The 12,617-nt window shown below is 46.2% G+C and overlaps 2 protein-coding genes across 4 annotated transcripts in view; both read left to right on the top strand.

Moving 5' to 3' along the window:
• si:dkey-82f1.1 (DENN domain-containing protein 2A) overlaps positions 1-3,089 on the top strand; it is a 40,177-nt gene extending 37,088 nt beyond the window's left edge. The window contains exons 15-20 of the mRNA XM_021567812.2: positions 729-906; positions 1,057-1,098; positions 1,252-1,348; positions 1,492-1,761; positions 1,905-1,991; positions 2,175-3,089. Of these exons, the coding sequence (XP_021423487.2) occupies positions 729-906; positions 1,057-1,098; positions 1,252-1,348; positions 1,492-1,761; positions 1,905-1,991; positions 2,175-2,206 (706 nt within the window). The 3' untranslated portion in view covers positions 2,207-3,089. The remainder of the gene's footprint in view (positions 1-728; positions 907-1,056; positions 1,099-1,251; positions 1,349-1,491; positions 1,762-1,904; positions 1,992-2,174) is intronic.
• Positions 3,090-3,670: 581 nt separating this feature from the next.
• Positions 3,671-12,617, top strand: part of LOC110493488 (transcriptional enhancer factor TEF-3) — a 31,725-nt gene continuing 22,778 nt past the window's right edge. The window contains exons 1-2 of one of the 3 annotated variants that reach the window (XM_021567791.2): positions 3,671-4,020; positions 8,128-8,421. In XM_021567791.2, the coding sequence (XP_021423466.1) occupies positions 8,415-8,421 (7 nt within the window). In that variant the 5' untranslated portion in view covers positions 3,671-4,020; positions 8,128-8,414. Of the gene's footprint in view, positions 4,021-8,127; positions 8,422-12,617 lie in introns of those variants that run through there. The other 2 variants (XM_036952723.1, XM_036952717.1) reach the window with 2 other exon arrangements.

The raw sequence follows: 12,617 nt of genomic DNA, 5'->3' as shown, positions 1-12,617 counted from the left end.
CACCTGCTATTGACGGGTGCCTTGAGATGGACTATAAAGCATTTCCAGGGTCTTTCTTGGATGTGCATTTCCCTGTCACTTAGGTGCTGTTAACACAGGCAGCTCAATTCTGATCTTTAGTTGATCTGATTGGTCAAAAGCCTAATTAGTGGAAAAAGATCTGAATTGGGCTACATGTGTAAACTCTGCATCATTAAATACTTCTGAAAACCCAGCAGGAAAAGCTTGTGAATCCACAATAGATTGTTGTTCCACTGTGATATTGTTCTACTGTTGCATTGAAATGAGTGGAAACTTGGCCTCACAATCACTGATTTTTGTTTTTGACTTAATTAAATGAAACAGACACGCACATTGGAAGCATTAAGTTAACAGCGCTGGGTTAGTTCATTCACTCCCGCAATATATATTGTAGTGTTAAATCACGCCCGCTAAAGATTCATGAACAAGTTCTCAAAAAGCCATGCTTTACAAAGTGCAATGTTCAGTTTTATGTTCTAAAGCAAGTCTTGATAATAGCTGAAGAATCTGCTACTACCACCTTGTGGTGGAATATAGAACTGCATTGAATACAGTACAAAGCACGCTGACTTATATTACGTGGCTATGTGTAGGCTACCACTACAGTCATATTTTTGCCGTTAGGTTTTGAATTAATGTTAACAACTTGTTCTATTCTGTCAGTTGACATCCTATTCTCTCCCTCCCTCTCGCCCCTCTCTCTGCAGTACTCTGTCTCAGTGCTGCCATGCGATGGTGGCTCTACTCTACCCGTTCACCTGGCAGCACACCTACATCCCTGTGCTGCCCCCTTCCATGCTGGACATAGTATGTACCCCCACCCCCTTCATCGTGGGTCTGCTATCCAGCTCTCTGCCCAGCCTCAAAGAGCTGCCCATCGAGGAGGTGAGACCAGGCCCCTGAGCCCAGCCCACTGTGTGTGTGAACCCCTAACCTCATCCCTTTCCTCAATAAACAATGATCTCTGTGGGTCTACTCTGAGAAAGAGCTGAGGCTGCCACACTGTGCGGAAATGACATGCGGCTCTCTCCTCAGGTCCTGGTGGTTGATCTCGGCAACAGCCGCTTCCTCAGACAGGTATACATCCCTAACAACGGTACCCATAGCAACAGACAAAGAACATACTGTATGTCTCTTACATAATTGGCTACACCCATAGATGTAGATACAGCTCTCTGCTCATGGCACACGGTCGTCATTTCCTCTCACACCTCGGTCTTTCCACTCCAGCTGGATGACGAGGACTCCATTCTGCCTCACAAGTTGCAGGCTGCTCTGGAACACATTCTGGACAAGAGGAAGGAACTGGCCAGTGAGATGCCCACCGGTGAGTCAGTGCTACTATATTAACACCTCTCGCAGAAAAGTCATGTTGTGACTAATACATGCTTGACGAAGGTCTATGTGACTGTTGATATATGTTACCAAATACCTACTCATGACCGCCATGTTGAATCTGTCTCTCTCCAGACTCGAGCTCCCTCAGCACGGTGGTGTCGGAGACCTTTGTACGTTTCTTCGTGGAGATGGTGGGCCACTACCCTCTCTTCATGGGCGGGGGGGATCGAGAGGACGAGTCTGGAGCCCCCTCCTCGCCCACCCTGTCCTGCTTTCAGCGCGAGGCCTTCCGCAAGGCTGTCACTTCCAAGAGTCTGAAGAGGTTCCTGGAGGTCTTCATGGAGACCCAGATGTTCGCTGGGTTTGTGGCAGAGAGGGAGCAGCGCAGGCAGGGTCTAAGAGGTGTGGAGATGGGTAGTAGAGCGTTTGAATTTTGTTAGTGCCTGGTTGTGAGCACTCCCATAAGATGCATCTGCTTTTGGAGTCTGTATGCCTGTCTGGAGTGCATAATTATGACAATTTTACATAATTACCTGTCTGTCCAGGTTTGTTTGAGGTGAGGTCACAAGATTACCTGGACTCTCTCCCAGGGAGCGAACAGCGTGGGGTCAACAAGTTCCTCAAGGGTCTAGGTAAGGCCCAAATCCTCTTCCATACATCTTATCCACTCAAGTACCTACATACACCATATACCAAGTCACTCTGAATAACAGGTGTTGCATTCGTGAAACTACATTCCTCCTCCATGTTTGAAAAGGTTGTCACTCACGCCAAAGTTATTTTGATCCGGTTCTGTTGCCTGTTTTTATTTTCAGGAAATAAGATGAAATTCCTGTCCAAGAAATGATGCCTCGGGACGGGACTCCATGAGAGGGAGCATGTTCAAAAGAGGTTGAGAACAAAACACTTTGTCTAAGGACCCAAACTCCCTGTGGATAGCATGAAGAAGGGGATTGTGTGTCCACAAGCTTATGGAGACATACTGGGCAAGGACCGAACACTCCTTGCAATATTTGGACTGAACATGAATGACTTTGGGGGGTGTTGGGGTTTAGCAATCGGACCAAAAACATTCCTATTGTCGCAGCCCCAAAGACACAGACCCATCAAGGAACGTCGTTCTCCTTTGAGGTCTTATCATTCGCGAGTGTCTCTCTGTCGCCCCTGAGAGCTTACTTTTGTAAAGCTGTCGGCCTTTATAGTGTACATTGATGTACTGTATAGCACAGTCCATTTCCATTCCTAGAGTTGAGATAGAATGACTCCACCCACAAACCTGAAAGACTCCACTGAGGATGTTGCTGGTTGGGCCAAAAGACCATTCCATTTTGTACCGTATCGTTTAAACATTCCACATATTTCTATTGAGTACAACTTCTATGTTAACAGGAGGCTTAAGTTAATTTATACTGTGTACTTTTTAAGAGTAACTGTTGCTTCCATTTTCCCTCCTTCAAATGAAAGCAAAATAACATCCTGTAGTTTTGTGATGGGCTGTCTGTATGGAGGAGGGGTCGTAGACCACTGGGTTACTATTGAGGAAATATACCACTGAGACAGAGTGAACTATGGATTGGAATGGGTGTAAGGGAAATTATCAGAAAATCATACCTTGGAGAAGGCAAAGGAGGCCTAAAACAAATTGATATGTAATTGTCAAACACCACTAGTTTTGCCTTAAACCTGATTTGAAAATGTTATGAAATAATTAAAGTTATTTTTAATAAATACAAGGATGTGGGCCTCATTCATGCCTGATTGCTATTATAACGTCATAAACTGATTATTAAATCACACATATTATCACTCATAGAGGGTTATTGACTTGATGTCACGAAACAAAAGGACAGTATTGTACAATTGAGCCCTTAATTTAAGTCATTTTCTACATGATCCACTGGAGGGCTCTCGCTATTACCCACTTCATTCAGTACTGACGCTCCAGTTGTTCAGAGTCCACTCGACCAGTGCTCAATTTATTATGGTTTCCTTAAAGATGAATAGCACCATCGATTTTCCTCGTTTGCTAAAACTAAATGACCATTGATATCGAACGAAAAATCATTATGAACGAAATATATCAACATATGTTGCCAAATGGCATTACAAGTTTTATTTATTTTTTTATAGTTAGCCTATTTATAGTTAACCTAATATAAATAGTAATTTATATTATCAAATGTATTACTTGAATAGTGCCCTATAAACAATATTTGTTATCTTCATTATAGGGTTATTTCACAACAAATAATTAGAGGGCTGATAAGGTTTCGCAATAGCGTTGTCCCTTTGTGTGTTTGTCCCTCTGTAAAGAGGCAATGACTACCCCCGACCTCAGTTTTTCTTTGTGATTTCCTTTTTCCCCCTTACCAAGGCTGGCTTTCTTTTCCTTTTCGGTGCGCCGTCCCCTCGAATCCCCCTCCCTCATTACGTGTTGACCGGTCGGTCCTGCCTCCCTATTTCCCCTCGTCTTTTTCGCTCCCTTCCAGGCTTCATGTCATTACCACAGCTAATTCCTGACATTCCAGCCCTCTTCGCGCTTCAAACGACTCAGGAAAGGGGCGACAAAATTTAAATATATTTCTTAACAGAAATCTGACCCCAGAAATTCCACTTGCCTGTTTGACCCAGCGGTGTTGTCTGTGGCTTGACTTTCAACAGGTACGTTTACAACATGTTTATCTGTCTCTTTGCTTTGTTAGTTGAACATTGTTTTTCTTTCATAAACCAATGCCTCTCAAGTTGTTGCCAAACTTTCTGTTTCAGAGTTCGACTGGTCAGCTGTAGCCGTAGTACAGTCGTCTGCCGGTTACATTGTTTATAAAACGCTGTATGGGGTACAAATTCTTTACATTTCTGACATTTTTTCTGTCGAATTTCTAAATTTGCACGGTACTTCCTGCGTTTCAGACGGAACTTTTTAAAGGAAACTAATAACGTCATAGACGCGCAGTTCAACGTTAGCGCTCCTCTGGGTGATGGGCTACTGATATTATAAAATGAATAGATATGTTTACAAAATATATATTTCAGTTGCCTCATTTGAGTGTCAGTTGTCCGAAAATCTGAGAATGTTTCCGAAATAATAGACATGACTTGAGTGAATTTTGTTGTTGTGCCAAATAAAAATACCAGTCTACTATTAATAATAACTATTACTCTGAATTACTTCCACTAACAATAACTACAGCGATTAATACTAATTTAGCACTTGAGCTATATCTTCAAAAACTATATCTAGAGAGAAATTAAAACAATTACATGTGTATTATGTGGCTATGATTATTAATGTGTTATATGCCCATGAAAGTAGTTCCCATAATTTTACATGTTAATATAATGTGTGAAATGTCCACATACCATACATTTACAGAAAGCCTGTTAAGTCAACAAAATGTGGTTTACTGTGTTGTCTGTGCCCAAGCAAAATTCAATTATCAGGCATACCTTTGATGTAATTTTAACGTCCACATTTTCAAACAATTTTATTTTCGCCTTGTTTATGATGTAGTGTACTTGGTATGCTGTTTTTGAGTCCCCAAATCCATCCACTGCTACCTGGCATATTGTGTGCACTGTGCGTAGCCAGTGATGACCAATCAGCACACACACAGGGTTTGGTTTTGTAGTGGATGGATAAATTGTGTAGAGTCTAGTCATGGTGGTGCTGACAGGCTGTGTGAGGGAGTATTTTTGGTCTGGGTCCCAGAGCAGGGTTAGTGTGTGTGTGTCCATCCCTCCCCCGGAGCAACAGGTGGAATGGGCCAGGGCCCTGGAGAGGTAGGGGGCAAGGGGGCAAGCACACCCCTGTTAGGGCACTCTCTTAAAACTACTGTATGACAGCCAAGGATTATTCATGTAATCAATCCTTTCTCACTTTTCGTTTTTCTGTCTAGGGGTCTCTCAGCTCTCAGTTCACTACCCTAGTCTGTTTTTTAAATTTACATACTGTAGCCTATTAATGATGAATTGCTAACATTCTGTCTCTGTCAGTGTGTTCGTATCATCAGGTCTCTGCAATTTATCAAAACTCATAAGCTGTCTGTATTGGTGTTTGCGTTTCTTTTGCCTTTGTATGCCTGTGTGTGTGTGTGTGTGTGTGTGAGCGAGCATTTGTTTGTGTATATTGAGCTGCCCTGAGACTGTCCTTGTGCAGAGGAGACTATTCAGTGTGCTCATCCCGCATTCCTCCTCCACTCACACGAGAAAGCAGAATAATGCCTTGGATATGAGCCCTACAGAACAAAGAAACCCCCTGGCATCCAAGCCCCAACAACCCGCGTCTACCAACAATCCTCCTCTCTCTACATGCATATGTCCAACAAGTCATTGGGCTGTATCAGTGCACATGTTTGATGGATCTCTCTGTAGGGATAACCTTGGATTGAACTCCATCTTGACCCTGTAATCTGTGATTATTGTGAGTTATGACTTAAATATACTGTGGGATTTTCATGATGGTTTTGATGTGGGGTTAGTCGAGGTGTATGGAAGCGTTAGTGGCATTGGCACAGGATGTTACGTGTAATTAGGCAGTGTGTTTGTGTGCGCTCAGAGAGCTTAGTTGATCTGCTCCTTACAGGGCAACACAGTGGGACACCGCACAAAACATGCCAATCAAATGTGTTCCTTTCTCTCCCGATGGTTTTCCACTCCCCACCCAGGCTAATGCCTGATCCTAGAAGACCATAGCTGTGTCCCAAATGGCAATCTATTCCCTATCTAGTGGGACCATAGGACTCTGGTCAAAAGATAGATAGGGAATATATTGCCATTAAGGACACAGACATGGTCTTCTAGGATCAGGCATTTTATGAGAGCATTACATTCCGGTCCCGATTAGAGGAGACTGTCCAGTGGAGCACCACCGTCTCTCCCCCTTCACCCCTAACCCTCTTTGGCGTTGACGCCCCTTGCAGTCTTACCCACCCCACAACACACTGAGTAGGCAGTGAGCACTGTGCCAGGGGCAAGTCGAAACTGATGCAGCTGTTCCCTCTTATGACTGGGGGTCAAAGGGTGGCGAGGGAGTGGGCAACGCTGCATAGTTTGTATAGGTGTGTGTGGTGTAGTCCTATGTGTATTTCTGGTGTCTGAAGTGAAAGTGTCAGGGTGTGTTTGTGTGCGTCTTTACGAGTGCATATCGGATTTGTTCCATACTTTTGTGTGTGCTTTTCTGTGAAGTACACACCTGCTTCGTGTGTGTGTGTGTATGTATGGGGGGGGGGGATCTGTGCCCCCTGAGTGCAGCATCAGCTGGGAGATTATCCCATTGAGTGGGCCCAGGGGAGAGGGGCCGAGATGGAGGACTGGAAGGGGACACCTGATTTTAAGGGGCTTACGCCAATTAACCCTGTTGGACACTTTGGCTGAGGAACCTAACCAGCATTAATGGTTTATGCCCCACAGCTCTCTACACTAAACTTTCTCTTTCTTCATCAGTGTTGCACTATAACATTTTAATTACAGTTGCCCTGCACTCCAGGTTACTCTGTGAGCAAAATAAATAAATGTACTCTCTTTGAGCACAGCAATGACCATTTCACCATAGACCATTTCACCATAGACCCCTCATTTAAAAAGTTACTAAGATTTACCATCAGAGCAAAGAAAGGGTCTCTACAGTGTACGTTTGCCCTCCTCCATTGTTTCTCAGTGTTAGGTGTATGAGCAGGGTTAACTGGCCAGCTCATTTACAGGAAGCCCATAGGAACGTCGGGAGGCTCAGAGGAAGAGATTGTTCCTCACTCAGACGTGACACCCTGTGACTCATCAGGACCACCCCTTCCCTCCTGTCCCACTCTTTACCCCCCCCCCCCCCCCCCCCCCCAACACACAGTTCAGCACACTGCCAGGCAGCCCAGATACAACCAGGCAAATCACACATTATAATGACTAACCATGTCAATAGCCTTAACTGTCAATTGGCAGCCCAGATTTACCTTTAGAGGAAAACAAACAACGATTGAGACAGGCCTCACCCAGTGACCCGAGCAGGAAAAACTCCAGGCCCTAATTATGCATTACTGAGAAACCTAATGATATATTCCGGTCACATGGTCAGCAAAAACTCCCGGCCCACCCTAGTCATGTGATCGATACTGTACATCCAGCTTGAGCGTTAAAGTGTAACAACCCTGCCATGATCTCCTTGATGTGTCTGTCCAAGTCTTTCTCTACCAATGGCGGTGTGGTGGGGATCTCAGTCGAATGTGTTTCCCGGTCTGTTGGCTTAGTGACTCCTCCACCCTCTGTCTCTAGGTGCCATGCTGTTTGTTTTCATGGCCCCATAATTACTTTCTGCTCCGAGGTGCTTTTTCCACGTAGGATTAGCGACTCCCCAGTGATGTGGTCCCGAGATCTTATAGCCTACGCACGCACACCGCTCTTCATTGTGACGTAAACTATCACTTCTCTAGATGGAGCGCCTCCTTGGGCGGACGTCAATGGACCTGAATAGTGTTTTGTTTTATCTTCATTTCTTGATGTTTGAACTTCTTGAGGGAGATCTGGCAAGATGTTGAATAGCTGACCGTATGTAGTCACAGACCAGTACTATGGACCCCCAAGACATTTCAAAGTACCGAATGCTTAGCAGCATAATCAATATTTGAAACCGATCCTTGTTATCCTGACAAGCGCATAATATGGTGCTTCGTTTATTTTACAATGGGTATTGCTTTCCTATGTTCTTGTTCTAACATCCTCCAAGCCAGCACTCCTTGACTCGACCTCCCCTTACCTAAATATTGTCTTTTGCTTCCTCAGGATCACCCTGTCCTATCTTGTCCTTGGCCCCTGGAACGCACCCTCTACCCCCTGCACCTCCCAGCCCGGTCCTGTGGTCCTCCCGGCCCCCCACCACGTCTGCGGAGTGGGTGCCGGCCCCCTCCCCTGGGGGCACCAGTGAGGAGCTGAACGAGCCTCTGGACAAGCCTCTGGAGAACGATGCGGAGGGCGTGTGGAGCCCCGACATCGAGCAGAGCTTCCAGGAGGCCCTGGCCATCTACCCGCCCTGCGGACGCAGAAAGATCATCCTCTCCGATGAAGGAAAGATGTACGGTACGCCCCACCCTTTTCTGTCTATTCCCCGGTGTTATGTGATGGCTCTGCCGTCCCCTCGCTCTTATATGGACATGCTCTCAGGCGCTGTCCCTTGATGTGCAAGATATTGCCTTTTTTTCTGGTGATATTTGTACGTAGTGCTGTCCCTCACATATTTGTGCAACCTTTATGTACAAATACACACGCACACACCGTCTTCATGTTTCAGAGCGCTCTTCACATCACACAGCTGTCCCTGTTTTTAATGTAGTTCTGTCCTCGCTGTTCTTGTCTATTCATGTTCTGTATTATTTCATGTTTTGTGTGGACCCCAGGAAGAGTAGCTGCTGATTTTCACAGCAGCTAATGGGGATCCTAATAAAACGCCAAAATACCCTTTCCCTCCATCCACGTGGTTGAGTAGCACGATTTGATGTGTGCCACTCTCCTCTCCAATGTTTCTGCTCACATTCTGATTGATACTTCACAGGATCTGCTTAACCCCTTAATACATTCCTGTATTTTTCTAGTATTTAATTCCGTAACTATGTAGCGAGGAATTGGTTTGGCCATACCTCATTATCAGTCACAGGTACAGTATACTGTATAGCGTTACTTCATTGGCCTTCCTACCTATGTTATGTTGTAAGTGTTGTAGTCCAATGAAAAGTGAAGAGCAAAAAGTGAGACGTTGTACACGGAGTGTGGAACACCTGCTCTTTCCATGACCGACTGACCAGGCGAATCCAGGTGAAAGCCATGGTCCCTTATTGATGTCCCTGAGGGACGCCTTTGACAAATTGAGGCTGTTCTGAGGGCAAAAGGGGGTGCAACTCAATATTAGGAAGGTGTTCCTAATGTTTTGTGCACTCTGTATGTTGTGATGAGGTCAAATATTTAGGTTTTGTACACAAAGGATTGTATTGTCTACCATAGAATGCTAATAGTATAGAGTGCTCATAGACCCTTCAGAATGTCATACAGTGACTATAGGTCACACTGTCTTGCTGATAGAGGTCTGATAACATATGGCTAGCTGATAGACGTCTGATAACAACATATGGCTAGCTGATAACTCGTCTGCTTGACTGTTTGATAGCTAATCTGGACCTCCGGTGGTGGAAAATCGAGGGGACCAAACAGAATGGGTGATTGTATGCTTATCATATGCGGTCTGCCATGGCCTCTGTCACTGCGCCAGCTCCTCTAGCAATTAGCCATTAGCCACACGCAAGGCTAGCTAGGTCCGGTGAGGTCATAGCCGTCCCCTGATCAACTCTAAACCCTTATAAAGCTTGCAATAATGGGGGTGGAGGAGAGGGGGCAGGTGTCACATTCTGTGTATAGGGGGGTAAAAGAGGGGAAGGGTGTTGAGGGCTGGGGGGGGGGGTGCTGAGGTACCCCTTCCTCCCCATGGGGGTCAGGGGCGGGTGATGTGCACCAGGGAGTACGATGGCCCGTTAAGAATGGTATGCGTTTGGAGCCGGAGTTCAAGGCAGCGCCGCTGTAACCCTATACCAGAATAGACGTTTACCCTTTGAGCGCCTGGAGGGGGGGAACAAATAAACACCAAGGTAGTGGCGGTGTCTTGTGGGGTGCTCTGCACCTGTCCCTGGTGTCTTTATGCCTCTCTCTGTTCCCTGCTATTTATGTGATTTACCAGCCTCTCATGCACTCTATCCCCCGTCCACATCGTGCACACACAAACACACACACTGTAGGCCCTGCCAGAGTCGCCCCCCCACCCCCCCCCCCCTCCGGGTCTGTCTGTCAGTGAGTCTGGCTGCCTTTCAGCTAACCTCCAGCTGCTCCCCAAGTTCACCCCAGCCTCGCGGCCAGCCCAGATTTACAACATGAGAAAAAGGACAAAACTAAGCTCGTAGCCCCCCCATCCACCCCATCAGCCCCTAAACAGCTAAATCAGCCCCCCAGCTCTGTTAGGGTCACCGACAGCCCTTTTGACTCTTTGCTACAACTCTACTAATTTCAACCTAAAGCTATGTGACTCTCATTCTCATGCATTAATGGCATTGTTCTAGTAATAGCCTGCATAGCGCTGGCCGTCGTGCCGATTACACATTCAAGTTAGTAGCTCTTTTGTGTTTTGATTTTTTGTGCGCGGCAGTCAGTCATTCGACATGCATTGCCAATGAAAACATTTCCTATCTTCCATGGGTCCCTGTTGTGCTAGGCCCCGTTGGACTCACGGCCGGTGTGTAGAGTAACGGGGCATCCACCGGGTAGACTGTCTTTTCAGAGCCGGGGTGACAAATGATGTGTGTTCAGGGAGGAGGGAGGGACTGTTGGATAAGTGCTTTGTCCCGAGGTATAGGATACCCATATAGGCCGTATATGGAGAGAAAAATGACATTGGAAATGTGATTATGTTGGCTGTTTATTCACAGCGATTGGATTATCAGCCATAACTCTTCTTGTAATCCCTTTTTATTATTTACATAATCCAAAAAAAAGTGTCTAGTCTTATGCCTAATGCAGAAATAACTGACATTATCATATTTTGTTCAGTCTTTCACACCTGCTCTCCCTCTGACACCTATAGTGATCATCTGTTTTCCGTGTCCTTCATTACAAGGGTTTTATTGCCGATAAACATGTTGACATGTTTGTCTGTCTTGTGTACAAAGTCAAAGTGCCTTGCAAGCAGAGGGCAGCAGTTTCTCCTGTCAGCTCAACCCTCGTTAATAAAGTACATGATGTAGAGGAAAGGCCCAATGGAAAGAAATGGTTCTCCTCCTCACCTAGGTCCCAACTTCCCCAGTCAAGTGAGATATTCACTGACCGAAGGCTGTGTGTGGCCAGTAGCCTTTTGAGAAAGTGCTTGTGTGTTATGTTTTTTTTTGGTCTTTGCAGCTGAGAGGACCGAGTTCTCTGTACGGTCATCATATCATTGCTGAGTCTCCACAGTGTGTACCAGGGCAGTGGGGGGTCACTGTCTCCAGAGAGAGTATGGCCAGGTCAGTGGAGTGTGTGTGGTGCTGGAGGGGACAGCCCTCACATGGGATGGTCCGGAGTCTGAACTGGACCCTGGCTATAACCCTAGCCCCTGTCTTGACCTTCACTCTGGGATAGGGATAGGATCCCCTCAGCGACTTTGAGGAACCAGTACTGCCTTTCTGCTAAGGTGCCGCTGGAATTCAGACATGGCTGTCTGCTTGGCTCCGACATGCATCTCATTATAGGGCCCTCCCATAAGCGTAATCCAAGATCAAACATGACTGTATAGAAAGATAAAAGCTATGTAATGAAATCCCTTGCCCTTGCTTGCACCTATCCAATGGTGGTAAATCAGTGATTACTTTTAGGACCTATTCACATGAGACGAGATGGGGAGAATATTATGCAACCAGTGTAGATATACATACTGTATGGCCAGGATTCACTTCATTCAAATAAAACTGACGGTAAAAAGTCAGCTACTGCTGTTACCATGGTAACGCCTCCGAATGAATCGCAATGCTATGTGGACGTACCTTTTTTAAATCTTTTAAGTCTTTGTAGGGACGACACTGTATCAGACAGTGTCCCTGAGAGAGGGGTGAAATAGCCGAGTGGCTTTAGAGACGGGCCTGTTCGCCAGGAGTCTCCACGCTGCTCGGCTCACTATCCTATCGGAGGGGACCCTGACAACACATTCCTGCGGCCTAAATGTGATTATTAATATTGTTATTATTTTTTTCTCGCCTACAGAGGTACATGTGCTGGCGGAAGCCTTACGGCTGGAAGATGTGTGTTCAGAGAGGGGCTCGCTGTGTGTGTGCGCTCTCCCTGGCTGGCATATTTGGCCGCCTCCTATCGTGCCCATCGATTGCCACTTCAGAATAGAGAGTATATGTAAGAAGCTGAGTCCTGTGTTGTTGTCTGGAGGGGGGCTATGTGCTAAGGTCTGAGTCGCTGTCATTCTAGGCAGGGTCATGAGGGTGTGAATGTTTTAGCAAAAGGGTTAAAGGGTGTGCGTGTGCACACACACACACACACCCAACCCAGTAAGCTTCCCTGAGGCCGGCAGTAGCAGAGAGAACAGATGCAGGGCTGGTGCTGCAGCAGGCAGTGTGTTGGTATGTGAGGAACGCTCGGGAGGATAGAGGTCAGAGGGTAGGGTAGGCCGTTTAGGGTCAGAGAGGAACCCATCCTTCTGAGAGGAGGCATATGTATGACTGGGAAGGGAGGGCTACACCTTCGCGTGGCACAGTCTG

The sequence above is a fragment of the Oncorhynchus mykiss genome, chromosome 2 (assembly GCF_013265735.2).
Source record: "Oncorhynchus mykiss isolate Arlee chromosome 2, USDA_OmykA_1.1, whole genome shotgun sequence".
NCBI lineage: Eukaryota > Metazoa > Chordata > Actinopteri > Salmoniformes > Salmonidae > Oncorhynchus > Oncorhynchus mykiss.
This window is presented reverse-complemented; position numbering and strand designations above follow the sequence as displayed.